General features: G+C 42.0%; 1 protein-coding gene across 2 annotated transcripts; it reads right to left on the bottom strand.

The window, feature by feature from the left end:
• Nucleotides 1-749: 749 nt before the first annotated feature.
• Nucleotides 750-21,066, bottom strand: PASK (PAS domain containing serine/threonine kinase). 2 transcript variants are annotated; one of them, XM_032992518.2, is made up of 18 exons: nt 20,941-21,066; nt 20,520-20,733; nt 19,233-19,468; nt 18,068-18,238; nt 16,636-16,776; nt 15,943-16,077; nt 15,005-15,301; nt 14,497-14,659; nt 12,882-13,053; nt 10,378-11,693; nt 9,570-9,751; nt 7,537-7,704; nt 6,644-6,769; nt 5,895-6,029; nt 4,162-4,361; nt 2,560-2,693; nt 1,426-1,572; nt 750-1,219 (listed from the first exon to the last, which is right to left on the bottom strand). In XM_032992518.2, the coding sequence occupies exons 2-18, from the start codon at nt 20,731-20,733 to the stop codon at nt 984-986; spliced, it is 4,173 nt and encodes a 1,390-aa protein (XP_032848409.2). In that variant the 5' UTR covers nt 20,941-21,066; the 3' UTR covers nt 750-983. The 2 variants fall into 2 exon arrangements, with proteins under 2 accessions (XP_032848409.2, XP_032848410.2); XM_032992519.2 differs by lacking the exons at nt 750-1,219; nt 1,426-1,572 and having other exon boundaries at nt 2,634-2,693; nt 4,143-4,361; nt 20,520-21,066.
• Between the last annotated feature and the right edge of the window lie 53 nt (nt 21,067-21,119).

The raw sequence follows: 21,119 nt of genomic DNA, 5'->3' as shown, positions 1-21,119 counted from the left end.
GGCGGGAACGGCGGCCGCGGCACGGGAGGAGCGCGCGTGTGGGGGCCAGGCCCGACCCGCGGCCCCGCCGCCTCCCGCGCACCGGGAGCGGGGTCGCCCTCAGCAGCGCAGCTCCTGAACCCCCAGGGCGAGCGCGGGCGGAGCGGCCGCGGCGGCCCAGCCCGCGGAACCCGTCACGGAACGAGCAGCAGCCGCTCGGCCCCGCCGGAGCTCGGCCCCGCCCGGGCCGGGGGGCTGCCGCGGATCCCTGCCCCAGCCCGGGGCCGGGAGGCAGCTCCCCCCCCGCAGCCGCGGTTCAGCTCCAGCGTAAATTGAACCGCGAAGTCCAGCAGTTCGGCGTTCACAGGGAGATAACGGAGGTGAAAGCTGGGTTGAGAGAGATAATCTCTAATATTCGAGGTGGCTTTAAGGCACTCGATTATCCAATATAGCCCTGCTGCTTCTCCCCTGAGCTTCTGGCAGCAGCAGGCGTGAGAGCTACTCCCTTTCCCACCCCTCATTTCCACAAAGCTTCGAGCTGAGCTGCATCCTGAAATGGTATTATTACCCAGCTCTCAGTATTTTGAAGTGGTCAAAATTACCGAATCGAGCGTTTCTTTCCAGTATCTTTGTCTCGCCCAAATCAAAGACTACTTTCTTGGATACAGCGAGGACTCTTGACCACCCCCACCCCACCCCCCCCATCATGCAAGTCTGTGTCTGCTTTTGAGACTTCCTTGTGCACACAAACTCCAACAGGCAGAGGGCACTCAACCAAGGCAAAGATGTTTATTCATTCACTTTTCAGAAAGAGTGAAACATACAAAAAGTAAAAACAGCCAAGAAAAATATATTCCGAGTTACGAACAATTTAAAGACGACGTTAAAATCTTCACCTCGCCGCTTTAAAACAGATCCTGTATAAGAACAATCACACGTGCTTAGTAGCAAGAAGCTCTTCTAGAAGAATCGTGCCCAGGCGGAGCAGCTCAGGGCCGCCCTGCCTACTGCTCCGCGCTCCTTTTTCTACAAGGCAGGCGCAGCAATCTTTCTACAAGAGAGGAGCACTCAGGATTAATTCCTGCTGCTTCTCCAGTGACGGTGTGCGTCCTGCGGCCAGGGAGCTGTTGTTCCACGGGGTGGGCTCTGCACCCTCGTGCTCGGTGCTCACTCTCCACGTGAGGAGCTGGGAGCCTGTCTCCACGCGGGCTCTCACCAGAACCGTTTCCAAATCTGCTTTCTAGGGAAGAGATAAACAGTGAGGGGTGAGCCATAGGTCCCTCCAAGCCAACTGGCAGACCTGCACACTGAGCACATTTGGGAATGAGCAGGCAACCTCCTGATCAGGAGTCTCCTGCTAACCACAGCTCAGTCTCCTCTGAGACATCACTGCTGTGTGCCTGGGGTGTCCTGGGCAGAGGAGAAGGCCTTCAGAACAAGCCTCACCTGCCTCAGCAGAGTGGTATACCTCTTCCCAGGTATAGTCACCCAGGTTCACAGGCTGCTTCAGCCAGCGATCCTCTGCTAACATTGCTAGAGTCGTGCGCTGCTCTGGAACAGGATGCAAAAGCCCAGAGATTAAATCCATGAGGCCTGGGGAGAGACGGCAGTAAGAGGAGAGGCTCAGGCTGTGTTGGGAATACAAGATGTGGTTTATATTCAAAGAGCGCAGATTTTAATCATAAATCCTCCCCATTAATCCCTGGTGCAGTGCTGTTCTAGCAGTCTTAGTCACATGCGCTCAGCTCTGGGAATGAGCTGAGATTTCCAGGCTGTGAAAACAGAGAACTACGTGTGGAGTTACGACACGGAGGAGGACAGAAGTAGGAACAAATGCTGCAGAGGCAACCCTGGCTCACTGTTTCTAAGCCCGGTCCTGTCCTGCAGTCATCCCATGTTTGATTAAAGGTGCACAACCAGGGTTCAGGGAAAGCTTCCAGAACTGACCAGTCAGTTGCAGCACCCTGAACCACAGAGCTCCTAAGGACCCCAGGGAACTTGCTGATGAAGACTTCTTTAGCCTAACCCAGTCTAGCGATTTGCTAGACCTCCAGCAGGAAACAAGCCCAATGTATTTTTCCTGTGAGGCCAAGCCATAAAATCCACTCAGAAATTACAAATTAACACATTATCATCCATCCCAGAAGTGACATGGCATTGACTGGCAATAGTTCAAGCAAGAGAAAACTTGCATTAGAGTTACATGAGAGCCATTATTGATCTTAAAGTTATCTCCTAGAGCGAACCTTCCCATCAGGCATTAGTTGTTCTGATTTTCTCAGGTATAAACCCCACTGGAGCTTGTGATAGGTTGAGTCGTAATAAACGAGAGGGCTGGAATTTGAAACTAATAAAACATATGGCAGATAGCTGTATTCATTGTACGCATGAAGAACTGCAGAACTTACCTGAAAAAGGATACCTCGGATAACTGCTTCAGTGAGCAGCTTTTAAAACCATTGACAAGCACATTTAGAAGCATTTTTCCAGTCTTTCCCTTTATTTTTGGGGAATAGATACTGTTCATACTTTCCCAAGAGATCTTTAGATCCTTTAGAAAAGCAAATGGGAAAAATTCACCTTTTGACACAGGCCGAGGAGGATTCAGGACAGCTGTCATGGCCTCCTCCAGCTCACAGAAGGGATTCTCACCCAATACTAGGGTATAAAGGGTGACACCAAGTGACCACATCTCCAGCTCAGGGCCATGGTACCTGTGAAGAGATAAACTTGCTTAAACTTGGACTGCAAATACATACTTGTGTGCTGAAGAAGCTAAAAATAAAAAAAGGCAGTTGATAGCCCTTATTTCCATTTTTTATTTTAACATAGAAAATTTGTGAGGATTCTAATAAGATTCTCACGTGTTTTTGAGAAGTCTGTTTTATCCTTCTCCACGAAATAAAAACAACAAAAGAACAGCCAATCAGTTTCAGCTGATGAGTATGCACCTAGACTCCACATGCATAAGCCGGTGACGAGAATTAGGCCTCCTCCTCCTCCACTGTGAGCCAAAACTAACCAGTAAATATTTAAATGGAAAATTAGACATTTCAGTGGAATCCCCCCTCCCCCCTCCAATCCCTTTCAAAAGAACAGTTATTTGGAAATCGATATTAACTCTCTAGATTCCATCTGAGAAAAAGGGACAGTTTCTTCACACAGTGAGAGGCTGAATTCCCAGGGCAGCACCGTTTCACCTCCCGGCTTGCTCCCAGCAGGGATTTCCTCTCCTCCTTGCCTAGCTTTTTCCCTGCTACCTGGTTAAGAGGAGCTGCCTGAAGGACCCATGAAAACAGCTGTGAAATGAGAGCAAGATAACACACTTGTACGTACAACTAATGTTTACCACCCTGTGATGGTAAGGCTTCCCTCCAGGAGCGGGTATGAGACTGCCAGCCTCCAGGTAAATAGCACTCAGAGAAGGAGAGAATAGGAAAGAGACAGCTAAGATTTGGGCAGCACATCCAAGAGAGCAGCAAGACAAGTTGCAAGGGAAGAATCCTTGAGCCCAGAGGAACACAAAAAAAAAAAAAAAAAAAAAAAAAATATTTAAACGGGGAGATGAACAGTGATCAAACAGCAAAAATTCATCCAGGGAAGCAAGTAGGAAAGAAGGAAACAGATGAGAGTGGGGAACTACAAAACCCAGATGTGGTAAGGAGGAGATGCTATACAGCAGTACTTGCTAATACCACCCCTCTAAAAGAGCAGCTTGTGTGTTCATACGCAGGTATGAAGAGAAGGTCAGCAAGCTGATGAAAAAGGACACATTCAAGTCACAACACAACTCATCCAGACTCTTCTACCAGGCTGGAAATTAAAATCATGGGCTTGTTCTCGAACTCAGCTCTGCAGTCGGACAGACATTAATACAAGGCTTTGCAAAACATCTGACCAGAATAAGAAAGCCTGCCAGCAGACTTAGTCAGAAACAACTTTGTATGTATTCAAGCCTTTACAAATAATTTCTGTCACCGCAGTGCCCTACTTCATATGCATTCAAACCCCTGCAAGTAATTTCTGTCACTGCAGTGCCCTAAATCTCCCTGCTGTTTTCTGTGGTTAGATACTTTAGCAGAGTACCAACGGCAAAGCAGCTTGGCTTCTCTAGGCCAGCCCTGCACACACATTTTTTTTGGTGCGATGGACACAAAAATTACTTTTCAGAGGGTGACATACGGTTTGCCATACAGCACTTCTGGTGAGCAGTATTCAATTGTTCCACAGAAGGTATAAAACAATTTGCCAGGTTCCAGGTAGGCAGCTGAACCAAAGTCCACTAATTTAATTGTGAAATCTTCAGCAATGACAATGTTCTCATCCTTGATATCTCTGTGAAGAATGTTTCTGCAGTGGAGATACCTGACAGCTGATACAAGCTGAAAGAGGAAAAGAGCTAGGTGTTACTACACAGAGGTGTCCTTCTGGATAATCTACACGGCAAGAGAAGAGTTCCAATAGCCACATTCTGGCTTGTTTTGACGCTATATAAACAAGATACAGATTCTAATTTTGGTAACTGGAAATGAACTCAGGCATGCCTGTCAGCATTGCTGCAGTGGGTGTTACAATGCTCTTGGGAGAGCAATTTAAAAAAAGCCTTTGCTTGCTTTCCTCTCACAAATGTGCAGGAAGATGGCATGCTATAGTCACGATGTGCTCGGGTTTTTTTGGTTAGAAGCATCAGAGCTCACTGTCACAATCCTGCAGGTTACTCTATTTTTATCCTAGTTTCGTTTGGAGGGTCCTTTGATTTCTGCAGAAGGATATTACTGTGTGCCTCTGATACTGCAGGATGACAAAGCATTTAAGAGTGAAGTTTGGTATAAATAATGTAGTCACTCCTAAATTCCATTCTTCTTCCTGCACGATTCATGCTATAGTACCATAATTAAGAACAGCATCAGAATTATATCACCCTGGAGACAATCGTGATCCCTACCACAATACATTTGAGCAAGAAAAGTAGGTGGCTGAGAGAGAAAAGTATCTATTTAATACAAAGCTCCCTCTGCAGAGAAATACTGTACAGGTCTGAAGTAACAAAGCACCCCTAGAAACTCGAGGTCGCCTTAGGAAAAGGGTGTGTCCGTCAGAAGTCCAAAGGGACCATAACCCACAATTTGTGAATGCACACTGCATAGCAGACACAGAGGAGGTGCATCACTTTGGCTGCCAGCTTCCATCAGCGCCCCACGCGAGGGGAGTGTGGCCACAAGTGGTGGGTTACCACGTGTCAAATCGTTCTTGCATACCTCAGAGCAAGGAATTTACCCCAAAACACGAGAGGGAATTACCTGGGGACTGCTGTTGTGCTTAACTCAGTGAATAAAGGGCAATTCAGCTCTCAGGCAACCTCCTGACTCACAGTAAACTACCTTGCGTTATCTTGCATTATGCCACGCTAAAATCCAAGATAATTTATTGATTTTAAAATCCTTAAAAAGAGGAGAGCCCTTTATCTCCATAACCAGTCTAAACCAAGCATTGGTCTAAGAGAAAGTGTGGCTTTTAGTGAAGCTGGAGGCAACTTTCATTTGCTTTCCTGCTCCCACAGAGGAAATGTAACTGCTATGTGATCCGCATCCTGGCAACAGGGGGGGTGTGCTGCTACAATCACAGCCAAGAGGCAATGGCTCTGTAGCAAATCCTCCTTTGAGGAAAGGTCCTTTAAAGGTTTCTTTGTTACAAGTTTCTAAGTAAACCTCTGAAAGGTTTCTGCAGGTAGCAGTTCAGTTAGCTAGAGATCAGCCCTACAAATCAATGAGGAGAAGTTCTGCAGGTATTGAGCGTGACTCAGGTTCGGCGTGCCTGCCGATGAGCCAGTAATTCTTTTGAGTGAAATAGGGTTCTGGTTCTTGTATTAACCAAATCTTACCCGCATGTACCAACTCTACGTTCCCATCTCTCACCTGTCTGAATATATAGCTTGCTAATGGCTCATCCAAGTTGGGCTGATTATCGATAAATGTAAAGAGATCCAGACCAGATCCATGCTTCTCCATCACCAGCTGGAAGAAGTGTTCATTTTCAAATACATCCAGCACCTATAAATAACAAACTTTTTAATCACGTGTTTTATCCTCAAACTGCCTTTTTTTTTTTTTTTTTTGAAACAAATACTGCTCTCCTCTTAGAGATTTAATGTATTATCATCTTCGAAGTCTCATTTCACTGAGCACAAATGCACAAATGTTTCTTGAAAAGAGAGCATAATTAAAACAGGGCAGAATTAAAAACAAGAGGAATTCTCTTTCTGGGGGAAAAGAAGATCCCAACAAAACCAACAACTCCAAAACAAAGAACAGGAATCAATATACATATCCAGATTATTCACTGAATTAGTACATGTTCAGGGGTGACATCACACTTCCAAGATATGCATCCTATCATCTTGAAACAATGTACACTTTTCTGCTAAGAGTCACACCTGCAGATCTATGTTTAAATCAATTGTTTGGGGTAAAAGTGTGGAAGCAAGAGATAGTCTGCTGTAGCATACACTCCAAAACAATGCAGGAAAGATAGGTTCCTTTATTTCCCGAAAAAGTAGATTTAATACGTGACACTTCCTCCCTCCTGAAGAGGAGCATGAGACACCAAGTATACAAAGGAACCATCTGATGCAGTTCAAACTGCACTCACCCAGTGTTCACTGTACCTTAATGATACCGGGGTGCTGCAGCTTCAACAGGATTGCAATTTCTTGAGTAACTCTCCCCAGATCAGGATCATCTACCCAGCAGTCCTCAAGCACCCTCTCCTTCCAGATGAACTTTACGACAACCTACACAGACAACAGCATTCAGCATCACCTGCAAAAGTATGGCTTTAAGTGTTTAGTAAGTTAATTTCCAGGAAAAATGCTAGTGAATTGTATCACTAGAAGGACATAAGTAACCCAATGTACATTGCTGACAGTATCTTTAAACATATTTAACTAATTTCATCCTACAAGCCAAATGATGCACAGAAATTGAATGTATTTATTTTGTTTCTGCTGATGCTCTGAATTACAAAGGCTTTGACAGGGCAGCTCTGTTATCAACCCGGTTACAGCACTGGTGCCTTCTGGCATAGGAGTGCACTGGAGGGAAATAAGCATGTAACATCCGTGCAGAGAAACACCAGAGCTTGCCTTTCAACACCCAAAATACTTCTGCTGATAAAGAGGAGGGTCCCATAACCACAATGTGTCTACTCCACATTCTTGAGTCACTGCACATTAAAGACTTTGAAGTTTGCCATTCTCTTTAGTAACAGAAGACTAAAGCCTGCAATTTTGTTAAGCTTAATGTCAAAAATTAGCTACATGGTCAGTCTCATTCTGTGCCTGTTGTCTTAGGTGACATTCATATACTACATCAATGTGAACATTTTGCTGTCCTGTTTCCATAAGGTTAGTGATTTCAGATTTCTGTTTAAACAAAGGAAAACTCCAAACTACCAAATAGCAGCTTTTAATAATGTAGTGTTGACAGAATATGAACACTTTAACCTTTCAGTTTTCATCCTAAATAATCATTGCAATGAGATCCAAAAGAAATATTTAACCTCCTGGTGATCTTTCTTGCCCCTGGCAGTCCAGACAAAGCCAAAAGATCCTTTCCCAATAAGACTGAGAGTGTTGTAATTTTTTGCATACTCTCCCTCACATGCCCTTAATCTTTCAAGCTCTTCAACTCTTCGGGAATTCTCAGAAAGTGAGATTGATCTGATGGCCTACAGATAAAAAAAATAGCAAGAAAAAAAATGAGCAAGCCACAGAGCCGTATTTGTGAAATGAAGTAAATACTGAAAAGAACGGACACATCTGCAATAATAGCTAAAAGGAATGATCTTTGGTTTTGATAGCAAAAACTGTATGTTGATGTAACCGTCGCCATACCAGACAAATTAAGTGAACAAGTCATCTCTCGGCAGCTACAAATACTGCTTAATTCAGAGAAAGGTAAAGAAAACAGAAACATAGGCACAAAATTCTCTGTGCAAGTAGGAAAATGAATACATTGTGGTCTATCACCAAACTATAATTTTCTTTGATGAATAAAAAGTAGATGGCTTTCAACGTTGTATTTTTTGCAGGTAAGTGTATTCTAGATGGACAGAACTAAAAAGGTGCTGCTTTAAGACCTGTCTATAAATTTGGCAATTTCTCTTTGCCTCAATAAACTAAAAAGAGTTAGCATATAAAAGATATTAAATTACCAGTGTTTACCAAACTTTCTGGTAAGATGGCATTTTAGTTCTGCAGATTGGTCTCTTAGCAGACACAAAGAGCAAACAGGTGTTCAAGGCATACCCTCCTAAATTAACACCCCCATAAAATCCCTAGTAAAGAAACATCTCATGCCTTCCTACTAAGGCCTGCAACACTGCATGAGAAACTACAACAGAAGCTTTTCTTGCTCTGAGGATAGGGCTTGGGGTTGTCTCAGCAATTATTAGGGTTCTCCACCAAAGATGGCATCTAAGATGCCTAATAACAGAACATCTTTATGACACACACAGTATTCCATACTGAGAGGAAACACAACAAATCTGACAGGGGCATTTGTTTTGAATAGTGAAATTTGGAGTTATACATTGAATGATCAGAGCGGCTTATATTTAGACACCCATGTACGTACATGGAAGATGATTTTTTAAAAGGAAAACAGGAGCCACGTTATTACCCAGCTCTCAAAGGTCTCATGAAAAATATTCCAAATAGCAAGTTTTGCCAATCACTTTGCTTTTCACTCAAATCTACTTCATCTTCCAGCTCACAGATTAAAGGTGAGGCAAGGGAGGAAAACTACATGTCTAATCTGCAGTACATTTCAATAAACAGTCTCTCCTCAGCCTCCTGTAGTCTGGAACTGTCACCACTATGCAGGTTACACATGTGAGTGATATCTAAAGATGTATGTACTCTCTGCTAAGGTCATCATAAAATCCAGCTACCTATTTCAATTGATCCAAGACACTATTTTCCTCTACAGCCTTGGACAAAGTACGGTCAGCTTCACATCCCACTCCTAACTAAAAACCAGGCCTGTGCAGTTCTGTGTTGGGCTTTTATGGCACTGAGATGTACCTACTGCTATGTGCTGTTAGCTTTCTGTACACCATCCCCCATGCAGCATCTGAGGAGGCAGCTAAAAACTGCAGTTTTCTTTTGCTGACACAGTCATTCAATGAAAGATTTCAGCCTAGTATTTCCTTTTTTAACAATGTTGTGTCATTGGTGCCAGTGTGATTACACTGATTTAAAAATTCATCTCGCCAAACTGGTGCAAGCCTCTATTGTAACTAAACCAGCCTAAGAACAGATTTAAAATTTGGTGCTTGCATTAGTTCAGACTGTAAAGGTAACTACACTAAGCCAAACACACACCACCAGAAATATTACAAAATAGCAGTTTGTCCTTTTTACAGCAAATAAACATTTCTTCTGACAGAAAAACAGGGAAACAAAGAAACAGCAATATCCACCTCCCACCTCGTGACATAATTTGAATTTGAAAAACTTCTCTACTTCAGCTTCAGCTTAAGTCAAATAAGGAGAGAAATGCTCAATATTATACAATGATAGAATGTCTTACTTCTCCAAGACTATGTGTAGAAAGATCTGCAGTAGACTGGGCAGAGCTTGCTAGACTGGAGAGCAAAAGCTGAGTCTTTGCGACAGCTTCCTTCTGGCTCTGTAGAAGGTCTTTCACCACCCAGACACAGAAAAGTATGGCAGGGTCCTGCAGTTCTACACGTTTCACTTCAAAGACTATACCTGTAAAAACAGGTGAGGAAGTTAAGATGGTACGATGAAACTTTACTGTTGAATGAGATCACAGACATTTTAGGACAAAATTCTGAGCTCTTAAAGTGAATTCCTCCACTGTTTGCTTGGGGAACACCTACTCAGTAAGGAATCATAAGAGGGGCTGACAAAAGCACAGCTATTCTAGAAATACTTGGCAGCTACTTCCATAGTTCCCACCACCTGGCAGAAACTTTTGTCCGATTGTGATTATTAATTTCACATTGTTATTCTAAACGACATAAAAATGGGGATTTTATACAAGCCACAGATTCCAGCTTAAGGAGTGAACAAAACACATTCCATTACACAATTTAAATACAAGTTTTACAATGGAGTTTATATTTTCTCAGGTTCAAATCCTTCCTTGTGTTTTAAGAATATTTCTGATTATTCAGTCTGGATTAATTTCTTAGTAACTTCGTATTTTATACTACCTGCTTTTCCAATACCCTCTGAGTAGACTTAAATACCATTTTTTCTAGATGCTAGAGCTTCTTCCTTCTCCACTGTGAATTACCTGCCTTATGCAGAAATATGGGTGAAAAAGAGCATCCCAATAAGTTTTGGGAAGGGTACAAATAGTTTTAACTTACTTAATTGTGAACCATCTCTGTGACAGCAACTCCCAGTGTAGCTGCCTTCCAGAATCTCCAGGGTGAAAGGTGCTGCTGGATTCAGCCTTCCTTCTTGTTTCACTGGGGTCGATGTTACTTTTATCTCTATATTTTGCTGTCCATGCAACTGACAGTCTTCTTCAGGACTACCTTTGCTTTTCAGTGGGTTTCTGTTGATGTCGTCCCCCCCCACAGTCTCTGCAAGAGTTTTAGGCTTTTCAAGAAATGCTTTGGAAGATTCTTCAGAGTTTTCTAAATGCCTTTGGGAGGCCAGCCACCCAGAACCACCTTCTATGGCAACACCATTCAACAGCTGCTTTTCTTGCCCAGTTGAAAAGGCACTGTTTTTCTGAGTTAGCATACTGCCTACAGCCAAGTCCACTGCATTAGAGGAGGATGCTGCTACAAGAGCTGTAGTAACACCTAAACAATTGTCCAGGTTCCCCTTGATGCCAATATTCAGGCCAAGTACCTCAAGTCCAGAGCAAACACAGTTCAGCTCAGCGTCTGATTCTTTAACATCTTTAGAGGTTGTGGCAACTCCTGGTGCAGAAGCACTGCAACTCATTTTATTTCCCGAACAAACATCATGGATAGGATTTCTCCCATTTGCAAAGGATGAAGCATCATTCAGCAGGCAGTTTGCAACAACAGTGTGCTCAAGGCTGGAATGTTTTGCATCATGCATCAAGTTTGGTTTTGACAACTTCCCTGTAACCATGTGCCTTTGAAAGTCTTGTCTGCAGTCTGGTGTTGTCCCAGACCATGGCTCATCTATTGTTGGTGTTCCAGGTGAGTTACAAGTATCATTAGAAGGTGGCTTAACTGAGCCAGAGGATTCGCTATCTAGATTGTCTTCTAGCCTTGAACAAACACATGACCAGGCAACATTTACTGAAGACATTTGTCCCCGGACATCAGTGGAGTGCTGATGCTTCAGCTTTTCATATGGCAACCTACAGATCTGCTGACAATTTACTTCCTCGAGGTCTTGATGATGAACTTGTAATTGGTTAGGCAAGATACCAGTCTCACTGGCATTTTGAGTCTCAGATGTACCAGATACTGCACTATCACAGCTTCTTACTGGAATCCTCATGTTCTGACCTAAATCCAACTGTTCCAAATGAGCTGACGTGGGAGAGAGCCTTGCAGAGAGCATCTTCTGAGAATTATTTGATCTTGCAGTTTCCACTGTTCTACACCGTTCCACTGCTTTGATTCTGTCAAGCCAGGTTTCAGGGTAGGGTGCTCTATGGCGGGCTGACAGCCCATCGGTAGCAGTGCTGTCTTCACTGCAAGGATTCAAAGTTATTAGCGATGTCATGATGACAAAAAAAGTGAAAAATCCACCATACTATACACTTACCCACTCTTCTGTTACTATGGTCACTACTTAAAACCTGCATCTATTATTTTATTTGTAAGTTTAAAAGAAAAAGGCAGAAAGCTGTTGGCACAGGCATCCAAAACCCTAACAAATTCCATCTTGACCAAATAAGAGCAGGTACACTTGAATGGCACCCTTTCCCTATGGATTGCTTCTCTAGCTTACTTTCTAAATATATACCATAGGTCATTTACTGCAACAGAAGGCCAATACATGTGGCAGGATACTTCCAGTCCTGGGAACAGCCCTTGTCTGTCCAAGAGAAGATGAATGTCCCCATCCATCAATTTAACCATGGTTCGCTGAAGTCCATAGCACAAGGTATTTTACAAACATTTCTATCAGTAAAAATGCAGAGTAGAAAAACAATCCGTGCAGCAGAGCACTTACAGTCCAAGTATGATGAGAGACATAAATCCAGGAGAAATCCAGGAGAGCACAGGGAAACAATGAGACTATCAGTCTCTAAAAAGAACTGTGCTGTAATAGTCTATGTATTAAAAAGGGCAGTAAATATTTTCTGAAGGTTAGAATTCTTAACGTGTAAGGCTTAAAACTTGAAGATTAAACCATGTGCTTCATATAGGTATGCAGAACATCTAACCTTGTAGCAGGAAAAAGACCTCGAAAGCTACAATAAAAATGGCTGGATTCTAGTAACATAGTACCCTGTTTTAAGGGGTGACCTGACAGTTACAGAAGGAATAACATTTAGAATTAATTTCAGGTAACTTGGCCTCACTGCAACTCCAGCTGGTGGATACCACAGGAGGAGGTAAACATCCACTGTTTCTGATTTAGCAAAGATAGAGCCTAACTACCTTCCCTAGCCTGGGTGAAGCATTTGGTCCCCTTTAGAGATGGAACTGATGTTGCTTTACAGTTGTAGGTTGTACAGATCTAAACAAAAATCTAAGCAGGCAGAACTCAACCTGTCTTGCAAATAGCGCTCGGATTCTACAGAGAGCAAAGTGCAGAAGGCTGTTATTACACCTTCCCACAGACATCACAGAGGTGAAAAAACAGTTTTTGCTGTAATTGCCACCACGGCCTTCATTTTTCAAAGTGAATATGCAGTCCATGAAATGCCTACCTATTAGAGGGTGTGGATGCCACTTTAGGTGAGGGAGTAGAAAAGAAACTGATCCCATTCTTTTGTTTAGTCTCATCATGTACTAATTTGTCATCTTTGTGTCTTGGTTCCATTTTCTGCTCTTCATCTCTTGACAGAAAGCTTGTTAAAGATGCAGCCAAGAAGCTGCTGTCTGTACCAAACAAGAAACAAAACCATACCAACTTAACCTTTTATGTTTAGACTTCAGAGACTGCAGTGATTAAAAACAATCTTGGAATTGCCTTGGTCTGTCTCATCCCTAAGGAACTGAGTATAAAAGACTTGATTAAGGCAAAGTGGTCCAAATATGACCACTCCACTCTACTTTCGCCTGAGAAATTATCACATGCAGGACTGCTAAAATTTGCTTTCCTATCAAAGCTGTTGGACAGGTATTAGCCTCCCAGGTTAGCTACTTGGATTGAAGTTAAGAGAGCTAAAAAATGCCCAATGACCAGAGACTGAAATTGAAGTGATCATACAAATAGCACCAGCAAAAAAAAAAGCCCAGAACACACATACACTGCCCATTCCAAATACTTAAAATGAAAAGGTTTGGATTGCATTTATATAATTCACTGAAATTGCAAGACAGAGAAGTATACAGTCTCAACATGTTTAAGAGAAAGAATAAGACAAGAACTTATTTCCTTCCCCAGTGACAGCAGATCAAGAGAAAAGAATGAGTTTGCAAGACGAAGTAAAACAAGTATTGTTGTTGGAGAAGGTAACGAGTGAACAGATCTAGATTTGAATCTAAAACAATCCTTCTGCTCAGTAAAGACTGAGTACCAACCATGCTTCCTCGCTAAAGAACTGAATTACTCCTAGATTAGAGGCATCACTTCACCAAAGAATTACCTAAGAAATTGCACACTGTCTGCTCTTTGTTCCAGTAGAGTGCATTGGTTTCAGTGGAGATGTGCATTTCTAAGCAAAGACAAGAGAAAAAGAAAACAGGAAAAAAAAAAACTAAACCAAAACAAAAACCAAATGAAGGAAACAAAGCCAGCATAAAAGATCTCTTGTGATATGGATGAAGGTATGCACTTGCTTGTGTTCTGTGTTTTGGGCAGAGCGAGCTGGAAAGACATATTTGGAGACATGAAGCTTTCTTGCTTCTGTTTATTTCTGTTGTGTTCAGAGAAATAAAATGTTGATAAATTTTTTGTAAATGCAGTGAACTGCATCAGAATATGTGATGCCTCCTAACTGAAACAACACAGGAACATAACATTGAATATTAGTCAGTAATATGAGCCAATTCAGAAGAACATTCGAATTTTCCCTTAAAATATTAGTCCTAAGTATCTATAGCTCTGCTGTAATACTGTCACGAAAGCTATATTTACATGTCTTAAAATACTCAGAGATCCTAACAGGTGAGGGAGGGAAAGGGAAGTGCTTATTAAGTACAAAGCATTCTCTATTCACAGTGTAATTTCCAATTTGTCTATTCAGTTTTATCTTCTTAGCAACAGAGACATGCACAGCCTTAGTGGAAATCCAATTTAAAAACTGCACAGGGGTACACTGCTTTGTAAAAGCATGTTCCTATGTTCATAGGCAAATCTGTCATTTCTATTCATTTTACCTTTGTTCCAGCAGCCAGAGCTAGTTGTATGGCAGGCAATAACATCTTCAAAGATGCACTCACTCTCTGTCCCTGTGGAGTCGTCAAGAGGGGGTAATGGCAAAGAACAGTCACTGCTTCTCTCCACGTTGTTATAGAAACCAGGGATCAGGAATGTAATGTTCTAAAACACAGAACAAAACCTTATAAAGCTAAACTGGCTCTCACAGGCTGGGGGCAAATGCTAAACAATCCATGTTTGTGGACCTGATTCTGATGAATAGCCAAGCAAAAGTGATCCACGTGACTGATGGAGAACATATACTTGAAGTCCATCCTAGCTCCTGAACACTTCAAGACTTGGCAATTACAGCAAGGGAATTTGTGTATCATACCACAACTCACTCTCAGAACACATGGAACACTGAGGTTTTGCAACAGACAGAAATGAGTGTTCAGTATGACAATTCCAATGGATATGCTGCCAGACATAGCAGTCTTTTAGAAGGGATTAAGACTCCTACCTTACCTTTCCCAACAGTTCTTTCTTCTCATAGCCAAAGAGCATTAAAGCAAAACTATCCTTGATGCCACAGATGGTCCCATCTGACTGGACAGTAATAAGACCACTGATGGTGGAGAAAACCACAACTGTAGCAGAGTAATGACAGCCTGTGAAAGAGCCTTCTTTTTCTGTCTCCACAACACCATCTTTCTGCACTGCTGCTTGCTCATCCTCCTCCGGAAGGCTTACTTGTAGCTTTAAACTGAGAGGAAACTTGTTACCTTCTCTGGACTGGCCTACAGCTTGCTGGATCCTGAGGTTCTAAATTAAAGAAAAAAACAAACAAACAAAAAAACCTCTGACCAACCAAAAGTTTTGGTTTTATTTCACTATTCATATAAAATTACACAGGAAATGTTCTCAGGAAAACGGATCAGGAAAAGAAAAATGAACCAATTCTGCAAATAACAAAATGAATAAAGTCTGATTTTCTGAGGATTTGGAATCTAGCGTTGAACTCCTATATGAATATCCTGATGAAGACCAGAAAAGTCCATGCTGCAGCTTTTCAGCAAATGAGGTGTTAATAAGGCCTCTTTCAACTGCCTAGCTGCCCATTTTCATGGCATTTACAAGATCTGGGTATTCTTTAGACTTCCACTCCTCAGGCAGACATGACAAACTGGCTAAAGAATTCAAAGGAATTTTAGGGAGCTGACAGGAACAGCACGGCTTCTTAAAAAGCCGGGATAGGAGAAAAGTGTCTTTCACCAGGACAGATTCCACAGTGAGAGGTGGGGCCTTGGTCTTGTTACTAGCCAGGAAAACATTCAGACAGAAGCTCCACAAATAAGCAGCATACTCTTTTTCAGAGGCTTCTCTCTAAAAAGGCTTTCTTCTGTTACATAAGGAAGGAAAACTGGGAAGAGTATGGAAGAATGTGGTTGGTGCTTATACTATACCTTTGGGATTTTTTTGCCCAGAGGAGGGATCTGCACAGAAGGAATCAGGTCCTTTATGTGGAGCCCAACTACTTCTTCCAATGTTGGGTAGCCATGGAGATGGGCAAAAATGAGGTCACATGATGTAATCTCTCCCTTGGGAAGAAAATTTACAGGACTATTTTAATTTTAGACACAGTCCACTCAATCCTTTAACAACAGTTTTTGCAAATATGTATGCAAATGGAAGGAAGGTTCATTCTGCAGTCTCTTCATGGATACAACTACCTCAGTAAAAGCAGACACAGCATAATGCAATACTTCCCCGACATTATCAGGCAGAGCCTGCCCCTTGCTGTAGGGGGGCAGGGGACTCCAACACTCCTCACAGAACTTTTCCTCTGTAAGCTGATCCCTTCACAAGAGCATCCCTGCTGTGAATAACCAACCACCTGCCAAACAATCACTGTTGGAGTCTAAGATGTCCGCAGAGGACAGACAGTGCATTCTAATGCGACTTGTCGAATACATCAAGACGAGCCACACGCATGAAATACGCACAGGTCCTGCATGTGCAATCCTGGTTTCAGGCAGTGCTATGTACACACTTCATGCTCACAAACAGGAACGTGCCTACAGGCTTTTAGACACGTTTCAGTCACACATTAACTCTCACAAACTGCGGTCTCATTTGGTCGTTAGGAAAACACTCACATTAACCGTGAAGGAAACAGAAGCTGAAAGTCTTTCCACTGGTTCCAGCACAACCACACAACGCTGGTTGTCCTTGTTTCTTATTCGCTTCAGCCACACCGAGACAGGGATCTTCTCTTTGAGACGGCCTATAACATCCACCTTTCCAGGGGATTCAGAGGTATAGTCATAATTTACTAAGACTGTGGTTACTTAGCAAGAATTCCAAACAATAAGATACTGAGCCAAGATATCTCCCTGTCGTTGTTAAAAAAACATTGTTTCTTGACTACTTACTTAATAGTTTTTTATTGGAAGAAAGTCAGTTTTAATATAGAGATGAAAAAGCTTGCAAATCATTCACTGATCATACACAAAATGTTGTTGTTCCTTTTGTATCTTCTCTCCCCACCTCAGGAAAACTAAAGGCCAATCTAATACCTTGCATTCAGTGAGAAGTGCCTTTCAGAGATGCATTATTTAAGGGATGTCCCACGGTGCTAATGAATACTCCACATTAGTAAACATAGTTCTTACTTTCAGCTGGAAAAATAGCACTTTAATTTCCTAGGGGAATAGATTCTTCTCAAATCAGAAAATGTTTATTTATCTTATATCCTAGAGTGTTCATATCAGGCCTTTTATCATTTTTATGTGATCTTGACAGGATGGGCTTATGAATTACACAGTGACTCCTACAGAGTACTTGTACTTGGAATTAGTGCCTTTATCAGACATTTAATTTGATCCTGGATTTCACTGAATCAAACTTAGATTTTTTTTCTTTTTTCCCCCCATAGCTAACTGAGGATTCAGGAAGATCAAGCTCCAAGATGCTGACAATTTCACTACAAAAATAACACATCAGGAATAATACGAGCTAATTTTTCAAATATTTTCTCGTGACAGCTCACAAGAGCAGCAAAAGAAAATAATTTTGAGATATTTCTCATGCAATTCTTTTATAAACAACTCCACTATAGGCAAAATATCAATTTCACTCTTTTGTACCAACAAAGGTGTTTTGGCACAGGCCTTTCACAGTATTTGACAGACTTGTAACTTTATAATATGCACAGTGCAATTTAAGATAATTTTAAAAATATTTTTAAAAAGACCAGACAATTGGGAACTTTTCCGTAATAGGTTTTTCCATGTGAAACAATTATATTGATTTTCTTTAAAAAGAAAACTTTAAGTTCTGCTCAGCTATGAGGCTCTCAAGGGTGCCTCCCAAAACCATCTTTTGCCCTCTGAATTCCAACATCTGCAAACTTTTAAACCGAACAGTCGTACATATTACGTAATTGCTAAATGTCCACAAAATTAAATGTATCAGGAAATTATACTGAAAATGTCAAAAAAAACAAACCAAAACAAAACAAAATCCCAAACCAAGTCCTACAAAACCACCATATATAATGGGGAATATTTCCTTGAACATTTCACATACCACAGTTCCTGAAGCCACCGATGAACATTCATCAGTTCCTATGTACTCCTCACCCACAGCTCCCCATAGCTCTTGGCTAGATTTGGATATCAAGCTGGACAGCTTTTGACCAATGAGTTCCTGACTACTGCACCCAAGCAGCTTGCAGGCTTTGTCGTTAGCCACTAGGATCTAGAAAAGCAGGAAGAAAAAAAAAAAAAAACAAAAAAACAACGAATAAAAATTCTAAGGTTTGTTAATTGATCATCATCATCATCTCTGGCTGTTGCTTTAATGTCTTATAATATCCCATCCTCTATGTAGAAATGGAGTGGTTCTTTAAAATTCTGAATTCTTCAAAAACAGTTCACTAAAGCTTCTTATTCTAGGACATCCTTTGCCCACACATTTTCTTGATTAAGAGGGTTTGAGACATTGCTTTCCGTTTAGGTTTCCTGCTTTTTTTTAACTGCCTACCTGCTCCAGCCTCTTATGTTGTTTAAATAATTGCAACCATGGAGGCAAAACTACAAAGCTGTATTTGCAAGCAAAGCCTGGGCAGACCACAAAATTTTATCCACGCCTGAAGGCATGCAGTAATCACACCAGCCATTGACATTAAGCCTGTGTTACAGAACAAGTCAGGATTAAATGCCTTTAAAATGAGTAAACCTGAACTGTCAGTTCAAGCTACAAATGGCACAGCTCTTTAAAGTATTCAGTACTCAATTTTATATGAATGCTTACTCTCGGGACAGAAACAGAGAAATTCTCCCCCTCCCAATGCAAAAGGCATATTTACTGTGTTAGATAGAGACCTCATGCCACCACAAACCCATCCCATGGTTGGCACTTAATAGAAGGCTTGAAGCACATTCTGCTTGTCTTCCCTCATGCTGCTTGACAGCTGCATTCTTCTTTATTCCCTTTCTCTGTTTGAGAAAAAGACTCAAGACATCCATGCTTCTGACACTGTCTTGTATATTTTGCTAACTACAACCTGCAGCGAAAATAAGTGTGTTGTCAGTCTTTAGAAGACTGCTGAGCTTGAGCAGACAATAAAATGCCTTCATGACACTGATTACTATAGATACATATAAGAGTAACAGGCATTTTAGCCTGTCTGATGTCATACAACCTACACCAGTTACAGCCTGGTTAGTTTAGCAGTTACTAATGCAAATACCTCTGTTGTGTTGACATCCACTGTGAAGATGGCTTTGTTTGGATTGCGTGAAGCAGTTGACAGGTGCTGGCTGGATTCCTCCACAGCAAGGGCAGGCAAAAAGGAACAAGAAGCAGAACTTCCAATGGAAGTAGAGAGAGAGGCAGAATCCCACTTAGCCCACAAGTTACCAGTTTTGCTGGTACAAATGTTACAAGCTGCCAGTGAAGACAAACAGTAAGGGCTCCACTCCTCCCCTGTGAGAAGATAAAGATCAGCTATGTAGCTATAACAGCCTACTACAGTAGTATTAGAGGAATGAATTAAAAAAAAAATTAGTTGTCAGCTGAAGCAACTGTCAAGTAATCCCAAAATATATGCTTCTAGATTTTTTAAGAAATTACAAGAAAACAAAATCAATTAAACTAAAGAAAACAGAAGCAATTCTGATAAATATCTCTTTTTGAATCACAGCCACTGGAACAATTTAACTCAGTCCATAGGCTAGAAAAAAAATTGTCAACATCCATAAGATTCAACCAGACTAGTCAACTTTTTTTCACTTAAGAGAGTTTAAAAGGTTTTGAAATCTCTCAAGTTAAAATTGAACCGGTTATTAAATATAATTACACTGTTTTCAAGCCCTTACTAAATACTGCATTAGTCAGAAGCCAGTTAATTAACTGTTCACAAGACGTGACACTGAAATACCTGTGCCCACACCAATGTTTTATGTTACATAATGCCAAGTGATTATACTAAAGTTTTCAAAAGGTCTGCCTGTAAAAAAAAATGTTTCCCTGGGAAGCAGCATCAGCAGCCAAATGCCATCACTCCACTCCCAAAACAGTAAGCAGCTTTGAAGGCTTAGCAGCACTGGAAGAAGCATTATGAACAACTCATCGCAAGGACATCTCTACATTTATGCACTGCGTACAGTATGAATATGCTCATAAAATAGGGAGGCCCGTATCTGGAAACATTGTAAGCTGAAAAGTTCTTCCCCACCTAACAGAATCCAGTATAACAACATCTTTCTCCTCATTTGGAAATTTTTCATGTTTTAGGTAACAATACAAGATGGCAGGATGGTCCAAAGGCAGCCAATAAAGGTTGCCCAGGGACAAATGCAGAGCACCTGTCCAGCAACACGTCCCCTGTAAACTCTCCCAGCCTCCAGTAATCTACGGCTCAGATGCTTATTGCCATCGCCTCTAGGTTTGGGGGTGGGGGGAAGATCTGAAACGCTCTAAAACACATCGCCTTCGCTGACAACACGTAAACTCAGTATCAAAATACTATGCTCACCAGACAGAGATGCTCTAAGCCGGCAGAGTTGAGAGAGCTGACTTTTCCTGCTTTTGCTGATCCACGGGTAGGATCTACTTAGCTTATCAGAGTCATTCAAGTGAGGAAGGACTAAGCCTACCGATGAAGGCAGAAGGCCCCCTTCAGAGGGGCTGTACGCCTCAGCCGCCATGGTCACGTTCAGGTTGCCACACCACACCGACAGAGCCACCATCTGCAACAGAAACACAAGAAATTCAGTCGCTCTTACAGTTGGGCACTAACGCTCCAGACATTGGTGGGTAATGATGCCTTCTAGCCCAAAGCACAGCCTTGTAGGTTAGTTACACACATTCTTGCACATCCCGATCAGCATTTGGTCAGTGTTGTTAAGGTAAAGGTGACTCTATTGATCATTATCCTGCCCAGCAGCACAGGTTACCTGTGATCAACAGACACACCTCCACCATACAGCTGTAAGAGCTACCAAGCACCCAGCCAGCGCTCTCCCCCCATTCCCGCTCGTTTTAAAAGCAAAAGCTTTGGTTAATTGGGAAGTAATTCCCAGGTTTGACTCAGCAAGCGTGGCACAGCCCCCCGCCCGCCCTCCCGGGCCCGGCC

The sequence above is a fragment of the Tyto alba genome, unplaced genomic scaffold, assembly GCF_018691265.1.
Source record: "Tyto alba isolate M040663 unplaced genomic scaffold, T.alba_DEE_v4.0 Super-Scaffold_10, whole genome shotgun sequence".
NCBI classification, from domain to species: domain Eukaryota; kingdom Metazoa; phylum Chordata; class Aves; order Strigiformes; family Tytonidae; genus Tyto; species Tyto alba.
The sequence above is the reverse complement of the archived record's forward strand: the minus strand, read 5'-3'. Positions and strand labels throughout refer to the sequence as shown.